General features: G+C 38.9%; 2 protein-coding genes across 9 annotated transcripts; one reads left to right on the top strand and one right to left on the bottom strand.

Moving 5' to 3' along the window:
* The first annotated feature begins 565 nt into the window (after window positions 1-565).
* LOC113679583 (uncharacterized) lies at window positions 566-3060 on the top strand. Its single transcript, XM_027196548.2, has one exon. It carries the CDS (start codon window positions 616-618, stop codon window positions 1999-2001), a length of 1386 nt encoding a protein of 461 aa, XP_027052349.2. The 5' UTR covers window positions 566-615; the 3' UTR covers window positions 2002-3060.
* Window positions 3061-4730: 1670 nt separating this feature from the next.
* Window positions 4731-25445, bottom strand: LOC113679585 (protein mono-ADP-ribosyltransferase PARP14). Of its 8 annotated transcripts, XM_089188997.1 has the most exons (9): window positions 25220-25445; window positions 24505-24559; window positions 17647-17703; window positions 13428-13618; window positions 10630-10752; window positions 9698-10233; window positions 7732-9025; window positions 6831-7178; window positions 4731-6461 (listed from the first exon to the last, which is right to left on the bottom strand). In XM_089188997.1, the coding sequence occupies exons 4-9, from the start codon at window positions 13429-13431 to the stop codon at window positions 6178-6180; spliced, it is 2589 nt and encodes an 862-aa protein (XP_089045123.1). In that variant the 5' UTR covers window positions 13432-13618; window positions 17647-17703; window positions 24505-24559; window positions 25220-25445; the 3' UTR covers window positions 4731-6177. The 8 variants fall into 8 exon arrangements, with proteins under 8 accessions (XP_089045123.1, XP_027052355.2, XP_027052351.2 ...); XM_027196554.2 differs by lacking the exon at window positions 24505-24559 and having other exon boundaries at window positions 25220-25357; XM_027196550.2 differs by lacking the exons at window positions 24505-24559; window positions 25220-25445 and adding an exon at window positions 22020-22322.
* Between the last annotated feature and the right edge of the window lie 440 nt (window positions 25446-25885).

Here is a 25885-nt window from a genome sequence, read left to right as displayed (position 1 = left end):
ATGGCGACAGCGAAGCGAAAAAAATTTGTTGGCTGCTGTGTTTACTGTAATTAGCGAAACGAGACGGTTTAGATAATCCACTCTTGGTTTCAGACACTGACAGCCACCCTGAAAGTGTCTCGTAAGATTTCGCAAAATCAAGGTTTACTGTGCTGATTACCAGAGCTATGTGGTATTGCAAAAAAGTACTGCTAAATGATCTTTTTAAGTAAATAAAATGAACTATTGACCTCAAAACATACCTCCTCAACTGTGGCAACCATTGTCGTCCACGGAAACAACGTGCGTGACAGCCGATTAAGTGACCTAACATGTTTCCCATTTATTGCGCGATAAATGATAAATTATCGCGCGACAATTTTATTTACGGCGCACTAATTTTTCATTTATCGCGCGATAATTTTTCATTTATCGCGAAATAATTTATCAGTTATCGCGCGATAATTTATTATTTATCGCGCGATATTTTGATTTTATCGCGCGATAAAAAAAAGTGTGGCATGTCCTCTAGGGGCCACCGTAATAGGGAGGAGTAGGGAGGTGTATTACTGTCCAGCCCCGTCCCAGTAGCTAAGTTATCACTGTATCAAAATAGTAATTACTTCATACATTGTTATGGAAGTCAGTCTACCAAGCGCACAAGGAGACGAAAAATACACCATCAATATTATCAATTCTAAGATTGAAACCCTTGTGATTGGTGATGGAAACATTGTGAATAACTTCTGCCGATGTCTACAGTATCCTGAGCACTCAACAGTTTCTCGATCAGGTAGAACCGCGACTCGAAGGACAGCTATTTGTCACGATGGGGGAGAAATTAGGCGTCGAACGAAAAGGAGACAAACAAAGCTAGGGTTCCCTCAGCGCAAACACAGAGGAGATTTAAAGTTTTCCTCGAAAAATGTTTCAGACGAAAGCGATGAAGATTCCTATTACGGTCATTGCGGACCACAAATTTTCCCTTCCGCTTCAGTGGAACTAGACTTGGCATTTGAAAAATCGATGAAGCGATTTCACATCATCTTGAACAGACTTCATCCTTTACGAGACAGTGGCAATTTTATGGACTTTACCAGCGTCGCAGATAGTATCCTGATGAACAGCAAAGGTGATTTAGAATTAGAACTCCTAATCCTTCTCGAGAAGAGCGTAGTTGTCAGTTATCAAAATGACTTGGAGAACGCGGAAGCGATGGTTCGGGAGGTGTTGAGTAAGTTGAAAAATTCTGAGGCTAGAGTTGAAATGAAAGACTATCTTGTGACTATGGCCCATATTTACCTGACTGGAACTTATCGACGGCAGTATAAGCACGGGAAAGCAGATTCCACCATTGCTGTCGCCGAACAGGTATCACCGAAATCACAAAATGAAACCTCTCGTTTCGTAAAGGCATTGATACTCTATGAAATGGCGAGCAATTTGACCATCTATATTAACTCTGTTCCACTCCATCTTTCTGCACGCAAAAAGCTCGTGGAACAATCGAAGCACTACATGAAGCAATGCATAGACCTAAGCATAGAACTTGATGGAAGCAGCCTATACATTAAAAAGCATCACTTTGGTCTACTCAAACTCGCCGCACTGGACTTAAATTGTGGAACAAGGGCAGCTCGGGAACAAGTTACAAGTGATAAATGTGTTGCAGATGCCCAAACCTGCCTCCGAGCAGTACAAGAAAAATATGAGAATGAGATGAGCGAAGGACAGAAAATACAGTTCTTAGGGGCCAAGTCAGACCTGAATTATAGGCTAGGTGATCTGGAGGCAGCGCAGAGTGAAGCCACTCAAGCACTGCAGTTGGCTGAAACACTTGGATTCAACCTAGAAATCGTTCCCTTTCGGGAGAGGTTAGAGGATATCTCAAAATTAATAACATCAACAGAAATGATGTTTATGGAACCATCCCATGAAGAAGTGTGTATGAATTCTCTGTCATCCAGCTCTGTGCCATTCAATAGGAATTCTTCTTGCTCCTCAGGATGTGAGATGGAATGAATACAAGGTGCTTACACAGGTTTATCTATTGCTTAACCAGTGTATTGTGCATTTTCAATATCTGAGGGCTCCTTTTTTTAATTTCAAACTATTGTGGCAACAGAAATTATAGGTAATAAACTGAGCCAAATATGATTTTTTAATCATTCTGTTACCAGTGAGAGGGTTTGATTTAAGCCTTGAATCCCATAGAGTGATTAGCATCTTATATCTTCTTACAATATCTCTCCTGAATCACTCTTTAAGGTCATGAGAGTAAAGGAAATGATTACCAAATAAATTAAAAAGCTTTAGGTTTTTTGAGCAAGTTTTCCTTATCAGCACCTTACTAAACCTTTAGCAAACAGAATAAGAATAGGCTAAAGTTGTTTGGAGCACTAGAAGTACAGTGCTAATTCATGTTTGACTGCTAGGAAAACTATGACTGTGTACTACTGTTGATAGGCTAATTTAACCCTTTAACTCCCATGAGTGACCAAGACAGAATTTCTCCTTACAATACCAATAAAATATCAACCAGATAAGCAATGAGAATAAAGAAAAATATCAATTTGGAGATAATTAGTTGATCTAATACTGAGTTCTCTGAACTACCATTATAAGAATTGTATGGTTGACAGTAAGGAGAGTAACAAATTTGATCTGGGAGTTAAAGGGTGAAACAAGCACAAAGTCAGTAAGTGTGAAACCTTGAAGCCTTCTCCCTGGCCCACAAATCAAGAGAGAGCAAGGGAACATTTTCCTTTCCTCCACCTCTCCCTTGCTTATAATTTTTTGTTCCCTTTACCCTTTACACCCAAACATCAGTATGCATATTCTCCATACTGTTCTCTATACATTTCATAAGGTTCTGACAAGGAGAATTATTCAGTCATCAAGGACTTGTTTTGTTGGTGATCATTTCCTTCATTCTTGTGACCTTGATTTTTGAGTTAGGGGGGGATACTGTGGAGAGAAATCAGATGCTTATCACCTCAAGAGGTCAAAGAGTTAAAAGGTCTTAACTTAACATTTCAACTTGTGCTAAAAGGAAATAAATAAAAAAAAACGTTTTGCTGATGAGGGTTTTTATTTTCATGTAAATATGACTCATTACCAAAGACAAGTTTAATTTTGAAAGTGAGGGCTCTTGAAACCTAAATATTGTCTTCTTTTGAGCTTGGAAAAGTTAACTTAGATGTCCAATTCAAGGTGAGGTTTGTAATTGGTGATTACTATTAAGTGATCAACATGAACAGACCTCCCGTCATTACTTGAAAATGATGACATTTATTATTGTCAGTAGTTTTAGAAGTAGGGGAGACAAAGTATTCATACAAATGCAAATTATGCGTGGATCATTTCAAAGCTTCAAAATTCAACACTTCAGCAACCTGGATTTGATGGTCATTTTTTTGGTTAAAGGCAAAATCAGCGATCATGACTTGCTACCCATTGACCAAGCTTTCAAAATAAGACCTTGTTGACCTATTCTCGAGAGCCATTCACTCACGAAAGGGAACTCTTGATATAACAAAAGATGTTCTGCCAGACTTGATGGACAATGTATGTGTGGTTCAAATTACCCACTCCAGCTAAGCAAGGTTTAAATTCCCCATTCCCCAGGAAATGCTCAAATGCCAGTGGGTTGTCAGCTAGCAGGGGGTGGGGATGTTAAAGTTTCAAATTGATTGGTGCATTGGTTTAACTGATTAGAATAATAACCCAGCTTTCACTCAGGACTCTTCTCAAGAGCAAATTTTCAGTTGTACAGATCGTACAAAGTGCATATGCTCAGACCATTTTTGCAGGGAATGTGGCACAAATAAATTTTTGAAATCTGCAAAAACTGATCAAACCAGTTTTATCATTACAAATATGACTGAACTAGCAAGCATCTCCTGTTTTTTCCCTCTACCCTACCTGAGAAAGGAATGGAAGGTGTCACTCTTCTCAGTGTTATTCTGTTGGCTAGATGAGAGGTGACCATAACATCACCAGGAGAACTAAAGAAAAAAAATTTTAGTTTTTCTTTAATATTTGCTATGGAAGCAAACTTATATCATCTCCATGTATTCTACTCAGACAAAGAACCACAAGTATATTCCATTAAATGTTTCTTGCTTATATGCGATTTGTTCAAATACATCATGTGACTGGATGTACCCCAACTAAAACTGAGGAATATGAGGTGATATCCCAAGAATGATATTCCCCTGTTTCATTTCACCTTGCATGAGATGTGATGAAAGTCTTCCCTTTACCAAGTTAGCTCAAGTTGGGAGAGAATTTGAAAAGTCTTCAAGGGTAAGTCATTTGAAAACATCAAGTTATGTGTGATATCCAAAAGGTAAATATATTGGAAGGATAACTTTAACTTATAGCTTCCAACTGGCTCGAAATTACCCTCCTTAATACTTGTGGAGAGACATTAATTGTCCTTATCAGTTCACAGTTTTCTTCAAACTTTATACTAACAAAAAATTGCTTCTCAGAACAGGTTATGTCCACAGAAAAATACCTGAGCATATTTTTACCTCAAATGGAGTCTATTATCTATGTACATAGTCATTAAAATTTGAATTTTACGCAATAAATTATGCTTGAAATGTCGGCTATGAGGAAGGCATACCAGTTGGCTTTAACCCTTTACACCCTAACATCAGTATGAAAATTCTCCATACTGTTTTCTATACAATTCCCAAGGTGCTGACAAGGAGAATTTCTTTATCAATCAAGAGAATATTAAGTCAGTGATCATTTCTTTTATTCTCATGACCTTACTGTGCAATGTAGCAGTTATACTGTTGGGAGAAATTAGATGCTAGATACTCAGGGATTAGAAGGTTAATTGTTTATGTATGTGTTTGAATGGTTATAAACTTGAAATAATCATGAGACGAATCCTGTGATAATTTATGAAGCCAAAGTGGGATTCACACTTGTAACTGGGTTGTACAGTATGTCCAATATACTAAAAAGTATATTTTCATTGTAAAATTTGGCTGAAGACAAATTTCCGCATGATGAGTGGTTGAAAATTCTTCCCTGAACAACTAACTTAACCCATCAGAAATTGATGCTTTTAAAAGTTGAATCAATATAGGTAATAACATGATTTCATGTGAAATTTGGTGTTAGCAAGAACAAGTAAATTTTTCAAAGACAGTAAAATTGCACAAGCCGTTTACAAGAGCTTATTACACCAAATTGCAAGGGAAATCATGTTGTTACTTGTTAAAAATGTACATGAAAAAACACATCACAAAGAGTCAAAACAGAAAAAATTTAGAAAGGGTGCTCACCCTACATGCGATTTGGTCGTGTGTTATGTAAGAATGCTCTCATTTTCAGCCAATCAAAAGCTTGTAATTTTTGCATGTACATTATTACAAAATTGAAATAGGTTCTTTATTCTTTAATCTACACTTAACACACTGGGCTGGCCTGCATATAGCCAAACTAATCAAGGCAGGCTAGTAAAATATTGAGATATCATAACACCCTTAGTTAGTGTACACCACACAGGTTAATAATGTGTTTTGCCCTATGAGTGGCCTGTTTGGAAGTCATGATTAATTAGCCAGTACTATCCGCCTACATACAAGCAGCTGAGGAGACAAAATTGCATGTCAAGAGTTTAGTCTCCAACCTTTTTTTCTGGTATATTGACAAAACTACTTTTTGGTTTCTGTGTGGTATATACCAAAAATTATTCACCTAATTATCAGTGAAAGTGGTGAATATTTACCTCCACTTTGGTGAATAGTTTTGTATTATTAGGTTATGATATTAGTTAAATTGTAGCTAAAAGAATACAAAGGGATTTTTTAAACTTTTGTTTTTATTTTATAACTCCCAATTCTCTTTTTCCTTCACCCAGTGTTTTGCAATTGTTTAAAGATAATACCTAATATTTTGATTGCTTTTAAACATGAAGTTGTTGTAACAAGGAGATTATTTAACAACAGCATTTCTCCAAACAGGAAAAAAAAATTCCACGAGGATTGTTAATTCTGAACTTTGGATTATCATAGTATTTTAGGAGGGCAACAACAACACGAAACAACACAACTGCGCTTGTTTCAACGTTTGTAGAAGATTGCGTTACGACTGGATTGAAAAGAATGAAGTCACGCAACAGCCGTGTCTAGTCACGCAATAATGAGATGTATGAAAGCTACTGTGATGGTTGACTCAAGTCTTAAAAGTGATGAGATATTCCGGATAGCATTGCGCGTCTCGAAATACAACGAAAACGGATGGATTTTCCGTGTTGTCCACTACAGAATCAAAAAGAACTTCTGGTTCATGACTGGATATCGCGGGAGGAACAAGTAGCCCTCTCTGTCCTAAGGTGTAAAAACCCACAACGACTCGAGCCAGATACATGTGTCTCAGTCCATTTTTATCCGGGGCCGTGTAGCCCTTAGAATAGGACGCTCTAGATGCGAAGTACACCCCATTGCCAAAGGCCGCTCCTGAAACAAAACAAACAGAATTGAAATTTAAAACCGGCTAAATCTGACCACAATGGATTAAAATCTCCAAACTAACGCTTTTTCAAGTCTGCTTACCACTTTCTCACGCCTAGCAAGAATAATTTGAGATAAAGTCTAAGGAATACAGAAGAAGAAATGCCCATGTGATTGATGGTTTTGTTTCCGAAAACGTCCGATTTTGGGAAGGGGGGGTCTTGGGAAGGAGGTGGTGTCGGAGCTCTTCGGAAATTCTTGCAGTCTTTAGCTCGAATATGAATATGGGTCCTCTCTGAGAAATTATGGAACTCAGTCAAGATCAAAATCTGGTGCCCTTAAAGAAAATAAATGACACACAATCATCAAACTAACCGTGCATCGTTCCAGAAAAGGTTCTGTTGAATCCTTGCCTGTTAATGGAGTTAACATTCGAACCTTTCGTCCCGTGAAACAGTTGTAACTCGTTCCTTACGTATCGATCGAATCGACTGTTTGTCCGCTCAACCTCCTGCTTATAAGCGATGTACTGCGTGTAAAGACATGGATTCTGAACACGCTCGATGCTGACTATCGTACCCGGGCCACCAGTGCTATAAAACGTGTTGGCAACGCTTTGGTACTCCATGTCTGCGGAAGGGGCAACGGTAAACATGGCAACTGGAAATGGTTTTCCGTCTGCGAAGAAAGGTTGCGTTGACCAAGAATCTGGAGTGACAACACCTGAAAAAGAAGTATCTCTTATAGTTTACAAATACATTCCATGTTGCCGTGCGTGTTTTCAATAATAGATCACAGATGACATCAAAATGTGATGAGAACAAAGAAGCGGCACACAAGGCGTAGCCGAGTGTGTCACTGATGTCCTTATAGCCTTTTGACCTCTCCTGAGTCCCGTTACTGTACAGACCCACGGCAAAATGGGAACTATTTGCTTTATATTATAACAAAAGGCAAAATGGCGCCGATTAGAAGCTATCAAAATGCGTTTCGTGACGAGAACAAACAATGATTGCGCAAGACTACCTAGCACCCACAATATAAAGCAGCTAAACCCTTTAACTTCCGTGAGTGATTAAAATGTAACTTCTCCCTATAATATCCATACATTATCCAGCAAACGGGTGATGAAAATTATCAAACTTATCAGGAAGAGTTTGCAATATTTATCTAAAGCCAAATTCCAGAATCTAATTTACAAGGAAACGTGTTGCAGCTAGAGGGGAGAATTAATAATCAGATCTTGAGTGTTAAAGGGGTAAGGAAGAGAGCATACCGGTTTCTGTAAATAACTTCCGACTCAGCCGGAGTGGTTGGTATTTCATGTCGCTCGACACAACAGTCATGGACTTAAAATTCACTTTGTAAGTGTTATTACTCATACAGAATGCAACTCCATCTTGTTTCTTAGTCCACGCCTCTTCTATCATTGAGCTGACTACCTCGTTGACAGGAATTTCCTGGTCAAGGATAACATAATGCCACCGCATGTACTGCGTCATCAATTTACGTTTTTCAAGTACTTGCTGATTCTCGATGAGCTGATCGATTTTCTGCCGAATACAACTCACAACCACACAAACATCGTCTGAATTGCCGCCTACTATAAGAGTTCTGTTTTGCTCATCTTTTTTAATATCCGCGTCATGTTTTGATGCCACGTGTCGAAGCCACGCCCAGCAGCTTTGAATCAACCGAGGAATCTCTTTGTGAGTTACTTTTTGTACTGTGCAATATTTCATAAACTTGCCACGCAAACTGTTTATGACAGTGGTAACGCACTTCCTATCTTTGCCATACACTCGAAACTCTGCCGTCTTAGTCGGCGGAGTGTTTCCGCACTCTTTGGGAAATTCGACCACCGAAGGTGTCATCTCAGTCATACAGTCTTCTTCCTCAGCAGGCATAGAAAGCGGGGAAAAGCCCTCAAGGGCTTGAATGGGGGCGAATTCGTTTTTCAACTCATCGCGAAACGTCGACAATAGATCTGCGTTGAATAGGACAATTCTTATCTCTCTGATGGTCCGTGGGGGCGTCTCAAGAAAGCTTAGAATTCCCCTTGAAAGAACCCGGGCCGAGTTTGATGGTGACAGTCCCATGGCCCCCGCGCCTATCGCTGGTAGAACTATAGAACCCATTCCTCTTTCGTCTGCGAACTTTAGACCCATTTTCACTCCCATCTGAAGATCCAGAATCTGCGGAGAGCCTGGGTAAGCGATGACATGTATTATGTTCTTAGAGGGGAGATCCCCACCTCCTGTCATTACTATGTTGCCGGGAAGTTGCGCACCATCTCTGGAGATGATGCGCTTGCACTCATTTCGGACAGTAGGGCCAGCAGCATGGTCGAGACTTTTGTTTAACTGACCACCTTTCTTCAGCTCCAGTGTATTTGTATTTATGATCAACAAAGAGTCAGTTGTTTCTTTCGTCACATCGCCCATGCATACGCATATCTGCGTGTTCTTAATCCATGTGCTCTCACTGCGATCCGCTGACAGTTCAGGGAAGGTTCGTTTCCAGCTCCTTTCGCGCCAAACCTTCTCGTCCACAATTTTTGGAGAACCCATCTGCAAAGTAAACACCGTCCGTAGTTAATAATCTTCCATTCTTCAATAGCTGTTTGGCACCGTGTTTTCGCGACATGGGCGATCATCTACAATAAAGCTAGGGTGATGTGGTGTGATGTTAGCGGTTAGTGCTGTGAGAATGGGTCTGGTCCCATAGGCGGTTTACTTTTTTTTGTTTTGCTTTATCTTTTTTTTCTTGCTTTCTTTTTACGTGTTCTTAGGGGAGAGTGACACCTGAATATCACAATGCGTCTCTCCACCCACGATTATAAACAGGCACCATTGAATTGTGAGGGTCAAGGAAATTGAGGAATGAGGGACGAAGGAAGGTGAACTTGGGGTAATGGTGATACTTACAGTCCCTTGTTGCTATAGAAACCGAGATAGATCGTGATTTCATGACCGCTTGAGTAACGAAGATGAAGGAACTTTTCAGCTTGAAAGCATTAAGTAATTCTTTTGGGAACCAGCATATATTGTGAACCCAATGAGGTCCACTGCTATGACGGATCCTGTACCTCAAAATTCGTAAGCAAAATTTGGATGAATATCTGAGGATGGGGAGCTACGTTCTATATTCATCTTTATTGATGGCACATCCCTCCTCCATCAATATCCTCTACACCCCTTCCCCCTCATAGTGTGTTGTACTAATTCAATTTATATACTAACATGTGTTTTGAAGACATCCGAGATCTTCTCAAACTCAGCTAAGGCACTGTCAAAGCAAGTTTCGATCTCGTCGCTGGAGGTAGCCTGTGTCTTGTCGTCGAGTATCTCTATCAAACAAGAATGTTTCCTCTCCACAGAAGTCATTACGTGCTTTCCGATGCCATTGGAGTAAAACTTCCGCAGACCTGGCTGTTTCAAACGCACGGTTGCAACGATTACGTGACTCGCGACCTCAGCGATGAGTGCGTGAAAAGTGCTCGACCTTTCTTCCGTCACGCTCGTCATTGTGTCACGAAGTTGATCCTCATCTTTAAACCGCGCCAGGTTCTTTTTTAGCTGTTTTAGAGTTTTCTTGTGGGATGGAAATTCTCGTTTACCGTACTCTAACAGATACTTGTAAATAGCGCTTTTAGTATCGTCCAGTTGCCAGTGCATATCAGAAGCTGAACCCCATTTCACACAAAACACCTCCTCTAGCTGTTCTTCAGCTACTGGTTGTACTGGCTGAGGTAAACTGCTTGGAGATGTTGCTGCGTCTAAGGAAATACAAAAACAGAAATTCAGATAATGAGATCATTTTTTTCATTCGTTGTAATACTACTTCTAAGCAAAGAAAAAGCCGGTCAAGCCTTGACCCTTTTTTCTGGCCAATGAAACTTTACTTCCTTGACCGGCCCATGAGGAAAGCGTATTGGACTCGGCATCGAAAGTCCTGGGTTCGAGCCGTGCAAGGGTCAACGTTTCTGTTCGTGGACAAGACAGTTAATTCGTTAATTTCCTTTCTCTTGCAAGAAGTACAAACGAATACCAGAATACTTGATGACCTGCACACACTCGCGGGTTTACCCACCGACAGCTACTTAAGCTCCTTAACTGTAGTTAAGTGTAACCTGCCTACCTACCTACCCCTCCCTCCTCAGTTTAAAACCTACCTTCTTCAACGGTACAATATATTTCCGAACCTACGCCCCAGTCTTTCCTATGCACCTCCTCGGGTTGTTTCTCAGACAGCGACTGCAACATCTCAAATAACTCATGAGAAGATAGAGCTGCAGCTAAGAAAAGATACAACAAATAACTTGGAGAAAGTTACTTATATTTTTCTCATTCATGTGGATTAACTCGTTACATCCCTTTTCTCCCTACTGTTCTCTGCTTATTTCCTAAGAGGCTTACAAGGAGAATTTGTTTAAAAAATCACAAGCTCCTTTAGTTGGTGATCATATCTTTTATTCTCCTGACCTTAATGTTTGATTCAGGAGTGATATTGTAAGGAGAAATTAGATGCTCGTCACTCTTAGGAGTCAAAGGGTTAAACGAAGACTTTACGGGCGGAAAGCAACAAATCACTCGAGTACGCATTTGTGTTTCCTACAACTGAAATCTTTTTGAACAGAGCCACGTACCAAAAGCCTCTGGTTAAAACTGTCTATTCATGCGTGAAGCCCCCAAAACGAAAGCTAAGGTTTTTTGTCTTTTTCTTTTTTTTTTAAAGGGGGGGGGGGAGGGGGGAAGGGGAGAAGGGAGAAATCATGGTTTTCAATTTCAATGGGAACGGAGGGAGGAGTTAGTCGTCACCAACAGAGTATAAGTTCAGACAAGTTCTAATGCTCTCATACCATGAATGTTCTTAGGAAAAAACAAGGATTTGAAACAATGCCAAGTAAGTGAGTGGCTCCGCTGTAGGGCACTTTTCCAGAAAATAGAGCCTCTCAATTGCTCAGTCAACGGAAAGTCCAAGCCGTCGTTGAAAAAAAAAAAGAGCCAACAACTTAATTAATCACGTTAAAGAAGCCATTTTCACTTAAGACATCTTGAAATCTTCGTGAAATACCTATGGTTTCTCCTTCTCTAAACAACAACCGTCATTGATCCACTGAGCAAACCAGACTTTGTACTTATAATCTTAACCGGAAGAGCAACTCATTGTTATGATAGTTTGTTTTTTTTATTTTGTTTGTTTTTCTGGAGTCTTCTCTGACATCCGCGTGACGCACCACCTCCTCCACTGACAGTGATGTTATTGATCATATAAATAAGGCTTGAAAACTTGTAAAACTCGCACGGTCATGAAAGTTGCTAAGCATTTCAAAGTCTAAATGTAATGTTACATCTAAGATTACATATAACATCGATATCATTCCGAAAATCAAGGAAAGTTATGCTTTGCAGCTATCAAAGCTTTTCATGAGATTTCGAGGAAATGAAATGAAAAGTGCATTTTAAATTCCATTGATAAATCATGGTTGACACACGAACAGCAAAAAAAAAAAAACCCGGAATATCAAAATATGTAACTGGTCGGATTCCAATGTCATTGTGAAAATTTGTTGGTAAGTTGTGCTCTTTCGCCTACGAGCGACTCTTCCGCTTCTCTAGTGCTCTTCTAATACCGCAAGTGCATCTACACCCCGACATTCGCAAGCTAAGCATGAATCAGTTCTTAATTTTCGATGAAAATCTGGTTCTTCAAACTAGTTATCCTGGAAAATTCGCTTACAAAAAGAGAATCAAGAGAAACCAAGTAAAATACCAAAGTTTCAGTAGTGGTCTCAGCTTAACAAAAATCAAAGACTTGGAGAAGAGTTTTGATCTTCAAAATGTTGTTAAAATTCCATTTTTCCTCTGAGCGACTGCAACACTGCTATTTTTGAAGGACAGATGACCGGAAGGAGAAGAATCAGTTGAGAGGGGGTCAATTTTCTTCATTAGTTTCTTCAACTGAATTACGGAAGTTTGGCAAAAGGAACTCTCTACAAAACTGGACGGGAACTTCGCAACGAATTGGAACTGCGCACGTCGTGATGAAGGCTCATTTGCTAAAACGGTGACCCCTTAAAAGCATGTGATCCACGAACGAAGGGACGCAATGGCTTTATGGGAATGCTCGTCCAAATACATAATTAGTGATGCACATTCCTTGTTCTTTATGAAAAACCTTTGTTATGACCGTCCTTTTCTTCCACAAAGCGAACATAAGTTTCATAATTCACCACGTGTTAATGGTGGCTATTGTGTACGTGTACCTAGTGAGCCTTGAGTTGTCATCGTTTATTACAAACGCATATTTTTGTGTCAACTTTTTTGAAATCAAATGTTTACACGCAACCATAAGAAAATAGAGAGACAGACCGTCTTGGCTCAAACGAAGCTTATCAGTAGGACAAGCAAGCGAGCTATGTTAAACATAATTTTAATTTACAGCGGATTTCGGCTCTGGTCTTACGTTTCAAAGGTATATGGCGAAGTCATTTCATGCATTCTTTATACATATTTGGTTATTTGCGTTTTGAGAAACCACAAAAATAAAAGTGGTAGTAATTATCCGATTGAGCGAGAACGCTTTGAAGTGTCACTTCTCTGGTATACGGCATAAATTAGGTCAAAGACACACGCAATCGTCGCGCAATCTTAGTCCCCTGCTAAAATATCGCTCAATGGAAAAGAATCAATGACGACAGTTAAGTCCAAAAGGGGAAAGATTTTCTGATAATCCCATACTATTCTAAAACAAAGTCGTAGTCTCAAAGATATTCCATCGTTTTCTCCAGTTTTATTTTTCCAAGATGTGTCTGCATAATGAAGTACGGGGTTGTGCGGAAATATTGCCCAAGGTGACCAAAACGGATTCCAATCGACTACCTCGAGAATAATTCGACTGAATCTAATTTTTTTGAAGAGGTGTGAAACGGTTCACAGAATATTTTACGTTTAATATTAATTCACTTACTCATTTCGGCGCTCTTGGTGGTGATTCCTCGATTATTCTCCCAACTTCCTCGTGTCCTTCGAATGTTAGGGATTCTCCGTAGCAAGCACTACCGACGTGTTTCTCCCGGTACATCCCTTGAGGGAGATATTGCACTTCCAAAATTAGTGCGCATATACGTTCTTCACAACCCAAGCGACGGATGCCATCACCTACGCAAATTAAATTTCATAACATCAATGAAACATCATGCAAGAATCTTGACACCTACGAACCAAAATACTATAATGTCGCCCAAGTGTGCTTACAATGGTTAAATTTAGCTAAAGGACCTACGCCGAACTTCGCGATCCCACATAGAAAACAATAAACTTCATCCTAAGTACATGGAAGATTCGTTGCAGAGCTTGAAAGAGCGTTTAAAATGTTATTCAGTCGTGACCTCTCAAGTCTTGTTCAAACAGAGCGGAAGTTGCTTCGACCAATTAGGATTCTCGTCTTAAGAGTGGGTCGATCGTGAGCCAACCAATAATCGAGATGTGTTTTCACTTATGATAAGTGTTAATAATTGTGATTAGATCGCTTGTATGGAATGATGATGCTGGAACATGCTTTCAGGCTCTTTTTACGCAGCTTTACACTGCTTAAAAGACCTATTTTCAATCATGACTTCCTACAAATGCGCAGACCGCGCGGAAGAATGAGGTGGCAGTTTACAAGTTCCGCGAAATTTACAGGATTAATTTTGAATGCAGGGTATTTAAGCGATAGTGAGCCTAAATATAAAAAAAACTTAGACTTAGATATGAATAAGACCAGAAATAACGGAAATCCTTCAGTCTTTTGCTCGTCTGGTTAAGAGAGATTCAAACAGGGAAAGCTTATACACCGCGTTTGTCACAAGCGTTGTGGCGTGTTGCGTGACGTTGATTAACATCACGATGAAATTTTGATGGAAAGATCCAAGGTCCGAGATTCCGGCGAAAAGGGTAGCTCATCTTATCGCCCGCCCAGGATATCATTTCATCAGCTAAGCATAAATTCCGGCTGGGGGAAAAAAGACACCCGCTCACTTGAACCAATGCGATTTGCATTTTGGATTTGACGGTTTTGTAGCGTAAATACTCCCACAGATCACAACGATTTTTCCAGGTGCAGGACGTGGGTTTTGATGGTTGGTGTTTCCACGATGAATTTCATCCAGAAAATATGAAGAATATGTTTACTAAGAGGAATGATAACTCACCTGAGTTAATCCGACAAATATTTATCGAGGGTTATGATTATCGGAGACTACTGAGAGAGTGACGGTGCAAATTACTATCATGTTTTCATTATTTTACTTGTCAGGCGCAAATGAGCAACTCTTTCGATCATCATGAACACTTGTACGTTGTCCTTGTACTGTGTATGTACAAGAAACGCCAAAGAGATGAGCGTGTAGTAAAAATCAGTTTGAACAGGAACAGGAATTAAGAAAGAGGTCATCGCTGACGAATGATTGCAACCAGTCAGTTTAGTGCCATTTAGCATTGAGAAAATTGATTGATTAAACGGACTGGACCGAAAAGCTACCCAAAGCGTGACGTATGGATGATTTTGGGACCACTATACAAATATTTTTCATATGACTGTCACATTAAGAAGAATTGTTGTAACACTCTATTATTGCTAAGATACGGGCTACGTAATTCTATTATTTCATAACCATATTTCACAATAATATTTATAATCTGTGCATTATGACTAATACTGCTAAATCACATAATATTTTCGTTCCCCAGTTCGAGGATTTTTTTTCTTCTTAAATCTGTCATTTCGGTTGTCCATTCTCAGCGAAAATAGAATTATTACGTGCTCGCAACTTAAAAAAAAGAAAAAAAATGCGGAAAAAACACTTCCGTTCTGATAGACAAGCGCCTTTCATCAGCTTCTACGGTTGCAACTGCTTTAAATCAACTGAAACATCAATACTGTTCTTCATATCCCAGATGCTGGAACAATTAAGTATATTGCTTCCCTGTGTTTCCCTCAAACAGCTGGCCCTCGATGAAATGCAAGTCCGAATTCCTTTCTGAAGAATCACAGTCATGCTGAATTAGTAGTAAAAGGCCGATGCATGAGATGAGTCATCAGAAGCCCTCAAAGGTCAATGTGCGGCTTGAAATATTAAAATGTGGTCAAAATCTCGATTCACCGATGAATAGTCCTCCCTAGTAGTTGCTGTACATTCCCACCCTTCCATTTCGTTAAAAAATCACAATGAGTTTGAAGTGTTGTAACAACATAACAATATCTTCTGCAACACAACGGTCACTAGCCTCTTATCATGAAGCTTGTCTTGAAGGCGCTTTATTTACGCGGGCCTGCGCGAGTGATTAAGATCATCATGCCTGCTTCCTCTCGAGAGGCTGTCACGCGCGTTATCGATAGACATAAGAATGTTTTATCAACAGACAGAATGTTCTGCTCTGACGGCCAAACACATTATTGAATACATAACTATGCCAAACATTCAAGCAAATTGCTCAGTAAAGTTGGAGCAAGTTGAGCTTAAGTGTAAAGAAAAATTGTCGCTCATATACAGTAGAACCCCGCTAATTCGAACTCCAAACATAAACAAATGGTTCGAATAAGCGCGGGTTCGAGACAGCCGAGAGTAAATGACGGAAAAAATCGGGTCAAGAAAAATCGAGTCTTATTCAGGTTATCGGGGGGGGCTCGAGTTACCCGTGTTCGAATGATTAGCTGGGTTCTATATCACGGTTGATCTATACGAAGTTTCAACACCCCCCACACGGGCAACCCCCGGGCAACCCACCCGAAATTTTGATGGTTTGTCCAAATTCCGACAAATTCCCGCCTCCCTATGGCCAAAATTGCGTTCAAATACCCTACCCAAGTGCCGGGTTGATCAAGTAACTGCCCCTCCCTTGGAACAAATATTAAAATAATGAGGAAAAAAAGGCAACAGCGGTGAATGGCCGTGTATTAAAACTGTCATATTCTATGACATCGACAAGGCAGTCGTTTCTCATACTGACTGGGTTCTAGCACAAGGTTTGTATCACCTCTTTAAATCAAACCAGCATAAGACGTGATATGCCTCCTAAAATATTGGTGACTCGTGAATTTTTTTCTCAGTTCGTGAAAACCTCATGATTCCCTGAAATCTTGTACACAAGTGGAAAGATTTGAAGTTTTCCATTTATAAACGTGACAAAATCAAGGGTATCTCATGATCAAGTAATCCTGTGAACACTATGGGGAAGTAAATCGCAATTTTAACTGTCGATTTACATCTCAAAAATAAATTAATTGATAAATTAATAAATTGAAGAATTCTTCGTACGATCACCGAATGTTGTAAAATGTGGCATAGTCCCATACGACTTTTTGCTAAGGGTTCATGTAGCAAGCAATGCTTTGAAGCAGAATTAACCAATGAACTCGTCATTTTGCAAACGTAATCAAATTTTTAATTAATTTTGAGGTATTGCTTGCGTAAGAGTCTTTTATGTTTCTTGCGAACTGGTTATCGTTGGGCATACAATCTTTGGGCGAAGTTTTATAATCGATAATCGACAGTCACGGTGTTGCGTGACAAGGAGCGTTACTACCAAGCCAGCCGAAGAGAGATTATATTGACTAACGGCAACAAACTACTAAATATCTGCATTGTTCAAGGACAACAAAACAAGGATGACGGCAAGGGAAATTAGTCATTTCAATGCATCTTGATTAAGGAAATTATGGCTTTTACAATATCCCATAAAAAAGAATCACGCATGTTCGTCACGCTGTCTCCAAATGAATTATACAGTTTCCAATTTGGAAAAGCTCCAATATCACAAACACAAACCTCCATCAGTTGTACACGCTCAGTGAGACGAGGATGTCTTGCAACGTTTGAATGGACAAAATCATAGTTGAAAAATACTGACATGTATTTCTACATTTCATATCCCACCTCTCCCCCCCCCTTCCCATTTTCCATTACAACATACTCCATACTCTACGATAATTCTTAACTTTTCCAAGTAAAATCATTCTTTTTCCATCTTTGTTATGATTTTATCTCTATTTTAATAGCTTCTCAGGAGGTTTAATAATTCGTCTTTAATATTTGACGAGGTTCCGTGTAGATTTTTCTTCCATCAAACTGCAGTTTTCAGCGACTCAAAAAAAAATGAACACATCGTAGCCTAATTCGTAGCTAAGAAAGAAAAAAGACACTCACCTATTTGGCAACTTCTTCAAATCCAAATGCTAGCAAAGTCATGACAGCTTCACAGATCTAGAGACAAATAAAAAATTTTATTGGGATCAAAGACATTGATATCAGTTTGGAAATCGAAGGAAGTACTCCTCAAACAACTATATATATTTACTGCACTATATTTAGAACGAAATGTTGTTCGGCTTCCGAGCAGAACTTTCTAAAACGATAAAAAATGATGAAACAATGAATTAACATGCAATGAGACAAAAAAAGCACTGAAATGGAGTCGAAAGTGAGGCAAAATGAGATGAAATAAAATGCATGAAACGAAATGAAAGTGAACGTGACGAAAGGCAGTAAAGTGGATGGAATTTTCACGTCATATCTAGGTCGCAATTTCGTGCTGCTAAGTCTGTCTATTCACATCACCAGTTTGCTGGATAATGTAAAAAAATTGTAGGGAGAAGATTTATGTGGATCATCTTTTAGGAACCTCGCATGCTTTACTTTCCTTGGAGCTCCTGTATTGATTTGAGTCGGCAAGTCGGCAATTTGGGTAGAGGTCAAACTTTTTAGCAGCGACTTCCAGTGTGGATATCAAAGGAACCTTTAAGAGCAATGATTTTAGGAGACGAGGAACAGCTGCGTAAAACTTTGCTCATTTGGTCAATTCTTTGATAAAAACAACACAGCAACTAATGCTTTTACTGCTAATTAATAAAAGAAGCGTAACGAGTTATGGTTGGCATTTTCATGAATTCCCATATTAGTTGATGTTTCCGCCAAGCATTTAGCCTGTCACGTTAGGCATCTAAAGATCTAAATATTGCTTATCTGTAAACATAACAAAATGGCCTTTAAGGCCAAATTATTGTAAATGATTGAGTCGCATCACGAAATATACTCTGATATTATGCAACATTGAAAATAAAAATTTAAGCATCTGATAAATAAACGAAAAAAATAACAACTTCTTTAGATAATTTCATTCACAGAATCATAGGATCGTGAGAGGTTTCGAATTCGTTGGCCTCTTTTGCCAGGATGTATCACTTGCGGAAATATGCTCAGACAGATTAATTGCACAAGTCAGATGCCATGCATGATATGAATAACATGAACTAGCTACTTGTAACTGACCGACAAATTCAGCTAGCGACCTGGAATATTTCATCGGCGTAGGCTTTTTCCACACAATGCTGCGAAAATCTTGAGTTCATAACTCCTCATCTTTGTTTCAAGTCAAAATGGTTCTCAAAAGCGCTGACAGAGCACTCAACGTCAATACCAAATATGGTACCAATAATTTAAAATTATGACCAATCGAGATTTGCGTTTCAAGAGAAGGATAGCTGTCTCGACTTATCGAGATGTGTGGATGGAACTAGGATCGTATTTTCGGATTGATCAAGTCTGCAACGCGTTTTTTAAAACGAGCCTCAAAGGGCTCATTTGCGACCTTTGCACAGCTTTTATGAAAAGTTATTTTTAGCTATGCTTTGCTCTGCATACGCAGACCGATAACGGATGCATATTGATAAGTTCGTCAAATTTATATACAGGATATACTGGAGAAAGACGGCCAAAATATGAATACTTTAAACTAAGCCATAAATAAAACGCAATAGCGGAAATCTTTCAGTTCTCTCGTCGCTCTGGTTAACCAAGATTCAAATGAAGAAAATGTCAATATCGTGTTAGTCTTGAATGATGCAGTGTTGCGTGACTGACTATAAATTAACTAGTGACGTTTTTCGTGAAGAGGTTTCCAAATTCAGAAGGAAATGTTCAAGGCTCGAGCCCACTATGAAATAAAATTCCAGGGCAATGATAGCACTGCTTGCCTCCCGCCCACGATGCTACTTCATCAGAGAAGCGCAAATTTTGGAAGGAAGGAGAGCCACCCGTCCACTTAAGATGGTTCAATACACATTAACCTTTCACGGTTCGTAGCTTTCAATACACTCCCCCATTCAATGTTGATCGTGACGGTTATTCAATAATTGGGAAGTGGGTTTTGATGTTTGCTTTGAACACGAAGCACTGAATAAATAATGTCTCAGAGAAATAAATAATGTCTCAGAGAAATGACAACTTACCTTAGATAATCGGAGATATATTTGTGAAGATTAGAGCCTGACTGTGCAATTTGCTAAATTTGAGACGCGTATCAAGTTTTCATTACGTCACTTGAAGCAACTTAGCAATTCCTTCACACATCCTTAGATCACGAGCATGGTAGACAAGACAGGAACGCCAAATCACCGCTTATTTTTACTGATTTACCAGAAAGTGAAATTAGTTCTTCTCCTTTCCTCAAAAAGAAATGTGACTACATGTAATAAAAAAAAAGTTTGAATAGGAACACCTTCAGATATGAAAGAGAGGGGAACCTAGACGGCTGCAACCTTTTCTTCATATTCACTGAGGGTCAATACGTGGATTGAAAGATTTATTCTTGATTTTAATCTTTAGCCTCCAATATCGGACTTTAATCAATTAACCTCCTGTCTAGTTGAATTGCATCACCGACTTGTCATTTCTAGAAAATTCTTCATGAGCATTAAAGTGTTCCAAGAGGATGACACTCTGTTGCAACAGACCAGTTATACTCGATTTACGCGGGCGCGAGGGACTGGAATAAGCTTCTTGCGTTCAAGCAAGATCTGTTCTTTCCTGCCTCTGTTATTTTCCTTCTATCTATGTGCCATCATTAAGGCTTTTAATTGATATCAACAGACATGTTTTTCTTTTCCTTTTCTAATCGCCAAAAAACATTTTTGAGTGAAACACAAAAAAATAAATAAAACAAAAAAACCGAAAAACCAAAAAGGCAAAAAAAAAAAAAAAAAGAACCAAAATAATGGCAACAGCTGAAATGACATTTAGGTTTACATAATACAATAAAAAAGACCTTGTGTCAAAGAAATCACAACACACCAGACACGCGCGGACGCGAGGGATTGAGTCGAACACGCGCGAGCCAGTAGTTACGCCGGCGTTTCTGCTCTCTCACGCACGTGTAACTTGCGTTCTTGTCGAGGGCTCCTCACGCAGGGTATCATTTTGCCTTTGATTTTATCAACAGAAACGTTTTTCTGCTCTAATTGCCAAAAACATTCTTGACTAAAAAAGTAAAGATCGATCGTAATGCCAAATATTCAAGCAAATTCTACAAACGTATCTGCTCAAATGCACTCTTAGGGGAAATTTGAGCGTAAAAAGGAAGCAACACGTTTTCTTTTGCTAGATCGAAAAGTGTTTCCTTGTGCAAAAATAATTTTCGGGAGTTAATCACTCCTTAAGATTCCCGTTAACACAACGCCTTCCCTAGGGCCACAGCACTGACTCAAGTTACTTAGAAATGCTATTTTGAGGTAAAACTCAGTAGCAGCTACTTCCAGGTCTATTTTAAAACTTTTACAAATCTTATGAGTTTTTAGAGAGAAAATTTTTAATTACAAATTAATTTTTATGGTCAAGGTAACGAGAAACAGGCTAGAAATTTCCTCATTAGCCATATAAGATAAAATCAAAGTAAGCATTTCGCCACCCTCGCCTTAGGCATATAGAGATATAGATCAAAACATTTCCCTTGAAAATTACAAGGGAGCCTTCGAGGAAAGGATTTTATCAGTGGTTGTGTTGCAAAACAAATAAAACAAAACAAAAAAAACCATGCCAAAAAAACCCCATAGAAAACAAAATTATTTCTGACTTTTTGCAGAGTTGAAAATAATAGCGTATAAGCACGGGGGGAAAAAATAAAGTAAAACAATGTTTTTTAAGTGTCTCGTTCATAGAATCTTAGCATCGAAGGTCACGTATGGTTTCGAATCAGTTGGCCCCTTTCAGTAGATGCATCGCTAAGCGGAATATTATGTCAGATAAAAATTTCCTTGGTTTGGGTATTTGTCGCGGTTGAATATTAACTAGATGCTCGTAAAAATATTTCCTTGTTATTTTTTTAAATTTTAATTATCTAAGGCTTTTATGGATCTTTATGGACCAAGCTTTGCAGTACATTTTCGATTTCGATCAAAACATCTCATCTTTTTTCCAAGATATTTAAGTTTGCAGAAAGTGCTGACAAAGCATTCGATGTTGACACTGTTAAGATAGCGCCTAGATTTTCAAGTCCAAACCACCAGGCAATATTTCGAGAACACTCCGCCTACCCGCTGACTCTTATTGCGAAATAAAATTTCGAAGGCCTTCACCACTGCTTCAAATTAGCGAAGTGTGGTGTAGTGCGTCACATTTTGAAAGCAAACCTTAAACGAATTTCGCAAAGCGAATGATTTCCGAGGTAGTTTGGTTATGACGCTAGTAAATTCGTCACAATAGAAAAGCAGCTTTGCAATGTAGCATTTAAGAAAAAATTTCCTTACCTTTAGAGTTTTTAGTACTAAGATTGGTGGCGAATGTCTCTCGTCTCTTTTTGTTCATGGGTGTCGCTGGTAAAGAAGATTTACATTTGAATCCTCGCAAGAGTTAATTGTAAACATTGACAGTTCCTACGAATATATTACGAATGGCTAGCGACGGTAATGTAAACAGAAAATACACCGTCACGTGGTTGAGCGGTCACGTTCAGACACGCTACAGGTCACGCCGTCGGAAGCTATCTGTCATGTCATTTTCTCATCTTGTTAGGGTAACTCCCAGCAATCGCCTCGCGCCGAATTTTATTCACCCCGAAAACGCAAAAACAAAAGTACTTAGAATAAAATAAGCTTTTTCTGGAGGCTGGCATAATTCCAAGGCTTAACCAAATAAACAATACTATCTTTATATATCCTTTAGATATGCATGGGCTAAATATCACATTGAGTTCCAAATAATCAAAACGAATATTTAATATCATTATTAAGGAAACTGAAATAGATGCACATACGTGGATTCCTGCTTACCGTAAATGTGCTTACCGCCGACTATTAGATCATTTTTCATCACGTTTTACTCTACAGCCACTTCTTAAGTTTAGGAATAGAGTACACGTGAAAAAATTTACTGAAATACTACAAGCACCCTAATCGGTAAAAACCTACGTTTATTTCATCAGTAAACCCATGTTAAGTTTATTTTATAAAAGCGGTAGACCGCGCTATTTATAGTTTTATTGGCTTAGTAAACCACTCGATAAGTTCGTTAATCACGAGCCGGAGGCTCGTGATATACAAACTTCTCTCGTGTTCTTTCAATATCCTGCGTGGGTTATTATCGTGGTAACCCGCAAGAAGGTGCGGTCTGTTGCTAAATACACCACGCAGCCCTTTATTTTCGGGATGACTCAGACAGACGTGACTAGATTAGTCGTGTAAAAAACAATCACAATAATAATGATAAAAACAGATTTAAAAAGAAAACCGCAAATCTTAACCTTTGGTGCTTGCGGTTAGTCTCTCGTGCCTAATTACTTTTTTTCCTTGAAACACAGTGTAAGCATGTTTTTTTTTTTCTTTTTTTTGGGGGGGGGCAGTTTTACCTTCTGAAATGTCTGAACTGAATCGACACTTCATTGTCTAACAGGTAGCTTATCGTGTGTTTGAATCTGGATGTCAGATTATCAGTCTCTTAACGTAGTGAGTAGAAAATTTAAGCCATTACAAGAGAGAAAAAAATCAAGGCGTCTTCCGTTTCGTGACACTTTCAAAGCGTTACGAAAGAGATATGAAATAATTGTTTTCAGTTTTAAAGTCGAGTGGCGAGGTTTAAGCTTTATTGCCTAATGATCATGTTGAATATTCTTCATACTGTTTCTATACATTTCTTATGGTGCTGACCAGGAGAATTTGTTTAACAATCATTTTTTTATATACATTCTCGTAACATTAGACACCAGTCACTCCTCGGAGTGATTCGATTAAACGCTGCGGCATTTATCAAATTTTTCGCGATTCGAGTGCAATAAACATTCAAGGGCGGCGTTTATACGAGGGCGGCGTTCATTTAAAATCCAATTTATTTCTTGCAAACAGTAATATGGCAACTGACCATCTGAATTTAGAAAAAAATGTCTTAGTGTTTGTCTAAAAAGTAATTTTCTATATCGTTCTCGATTTCACAATTTGCATGTTAATGCTACTGCAATACATAAAGTTAATAAAGATCTAATGTCGGATATGTTTTCTCGACATTAGAACTGGTAAATTCACAAGGATTTGTATCTGGTTCACCCAAAATTTCCAACTGCGATCGAAGCATTTATCACTATGTGTTTTTTTAGTCTATTGTTCGAATAAGCGCCGCATCATGATGCGGCGTTTATTCGAGGGGGCGTTTATTAATATTTCTGCTCTAAACTGCGGCGTTTAATCGAGTAATTACGGTAACTTCGATTATTTTTTTAACTTTCCCTTTACTTTTATTTTCTGTTTTTTGTTTTTGTTTTTTGCTTTTCTGAGTGGACACTTTTCATCGCCTTTGCTAATGCGTACGATAGTCTTTTCCTTCGGTTTCGAAAGTTTCCGCATACCCGAAATTGCGCGGTAACGATAACAAATAGATGATGATGATAAAATGATACTAAGTTCGTCTCGTGCTCCAAAAGTCAAGACATGAAATAGTTTATAGTGGTTCACCCAAAAATTTTTGATTCAAGTAAGCCGAAAATTGGACTAGGGATTTTAAATAAACTGAATCAGCCGAGTAGATCAATTTTGGATTAGATAGGGCTTTAAATTGAAGTCGGTTGGTTACAATTGTAGTTAATGGTTGCACTTTCGATAGTTAATTACAACGTATACGATGCAACGTCGATAACTTGGAAATGACCCCGAGCAACGTTTTACGAAATGATACCAATCTTCTACTTAATCATTCTATCTTTTTGGTGTCTTAGTTTTGCAGTTTAAGCCAGTTATAAATACTCACCATTTGACAGTCGATTACCGTCACCGTACTCAGTCGTTGGCAAACAGGGACAACACTGCGGAGAAATTTACAATTAAAGCTCGAATGACCGCCCCTAGCTTATCTTGAATAAATACATAATGTTTTGCAAAGTCGATTCATAGAATAGAAATGTTTTTATTGTTTACAACGTTATATTATGCACACAACGTGTGAGGCTTGTTAAGGTCACGCGTTTCAAACACTAACCCAATATAACATGACACATTTCTCGTCGTTTCTGTTCATCAATCCTGAGAACTTTGCAAATGCGTCTAGTAGCCAAATATTAATTCATTTGGGCGATCGGGCTCTTAAATCTTTCATTTTTGCCAAGTAACTTAGGGAATTATGCGTGATATATTTCCGGTCGCAAAATAACAAAAATGCATAGAAATTCATTGCGTCTTCGTTTCACAGTTACCATGTGTGGTTCTAGTTCATATATATATATATATATGTAATGTATGTATGTATATAATTTTTACCACACAGTCGTTGAGGAAGAATAAATACAAAACTCGAGAGTTTTCGAGACCGCGAAACGATAATAACACCCACACAAAGATCTTCCGAGGCCCGGTGATGTCACCCACAAGAGAAATTAAACCCCATTGGATCTCCACCTGTTTTAGAGTAGTTGCCTAAGGCTTAAGAACGGTGAAATATTGAAAAAAAAGACAGTGGACTAACTCACCTCGTTCCCTGAAACGTGTCAGCAACTGAAATGTTTGGAACACAATCTAGGAAACTTATCATCAGACGACGCGGAAAATATGCAGGAGGTGCATAACAAGCTGCACCTCTTACTATTGTCGTAGAGAGAATGAAATTCAATAATACCCTCACAAAGCTGCACTATTTATAGAGGATTCGAAATTTTTTCTAATTATGATCACGTTGCCACGAAAGCTCTTTATTTTATGCGGTCGTCCAACAAAAAACCGCTCAATTCTTTAAGTAGTTAACCTTTTTGTTTTATTGTATTACCCTTATTTGACTTGCTAATGTTAAAAGGCCATTAGGAAAAGCAGCGTGGTCCCCTTGACAAAAGAGTAAGTCGAAAAATACTGAGGGGAGAGTGGAGAGGGGGGACAAGAAGCTACTCGTTTGGACTGCGGAACTTTTCCTTTTGGTTTGCGCCTCGTGAGGTTCGGGACGGAAGATAGTTTCCCAATCATCGCCATGTGATCACGAGGTGCACTCTCCCTATTTAACATGTGCATTACGGAATCGCGCCCATTGAAAAGCGTCGCCCGAGAAAAGTGGGGTACCCATGATGCTTTGCGGGCGCAATGACCTAGGAATGAGGTTGCAAACGCTCACCGCCAACTTCGGTCGCTTTAGATCTGAATTGACAAAT

This window comes from Pocillopora damicornis, chromosome 1 (assembly GCF_964200805.1).
Source record: "Pocillopora damicornis chromosome 1, jaPocDami1.2, whole genome shotgun sequence".
Lineage (NCBI taxonomy): Eukaryota > Metazoa > Cnidaria > Anthozoa > Scleractinia > Pocilloporidae > Pocillopora > Pocillopora damicornis.
Note: the sequence above shows the minus strand (reverse complement) of the source record. Positions and strands in the feature narration are given on the sequence as shown.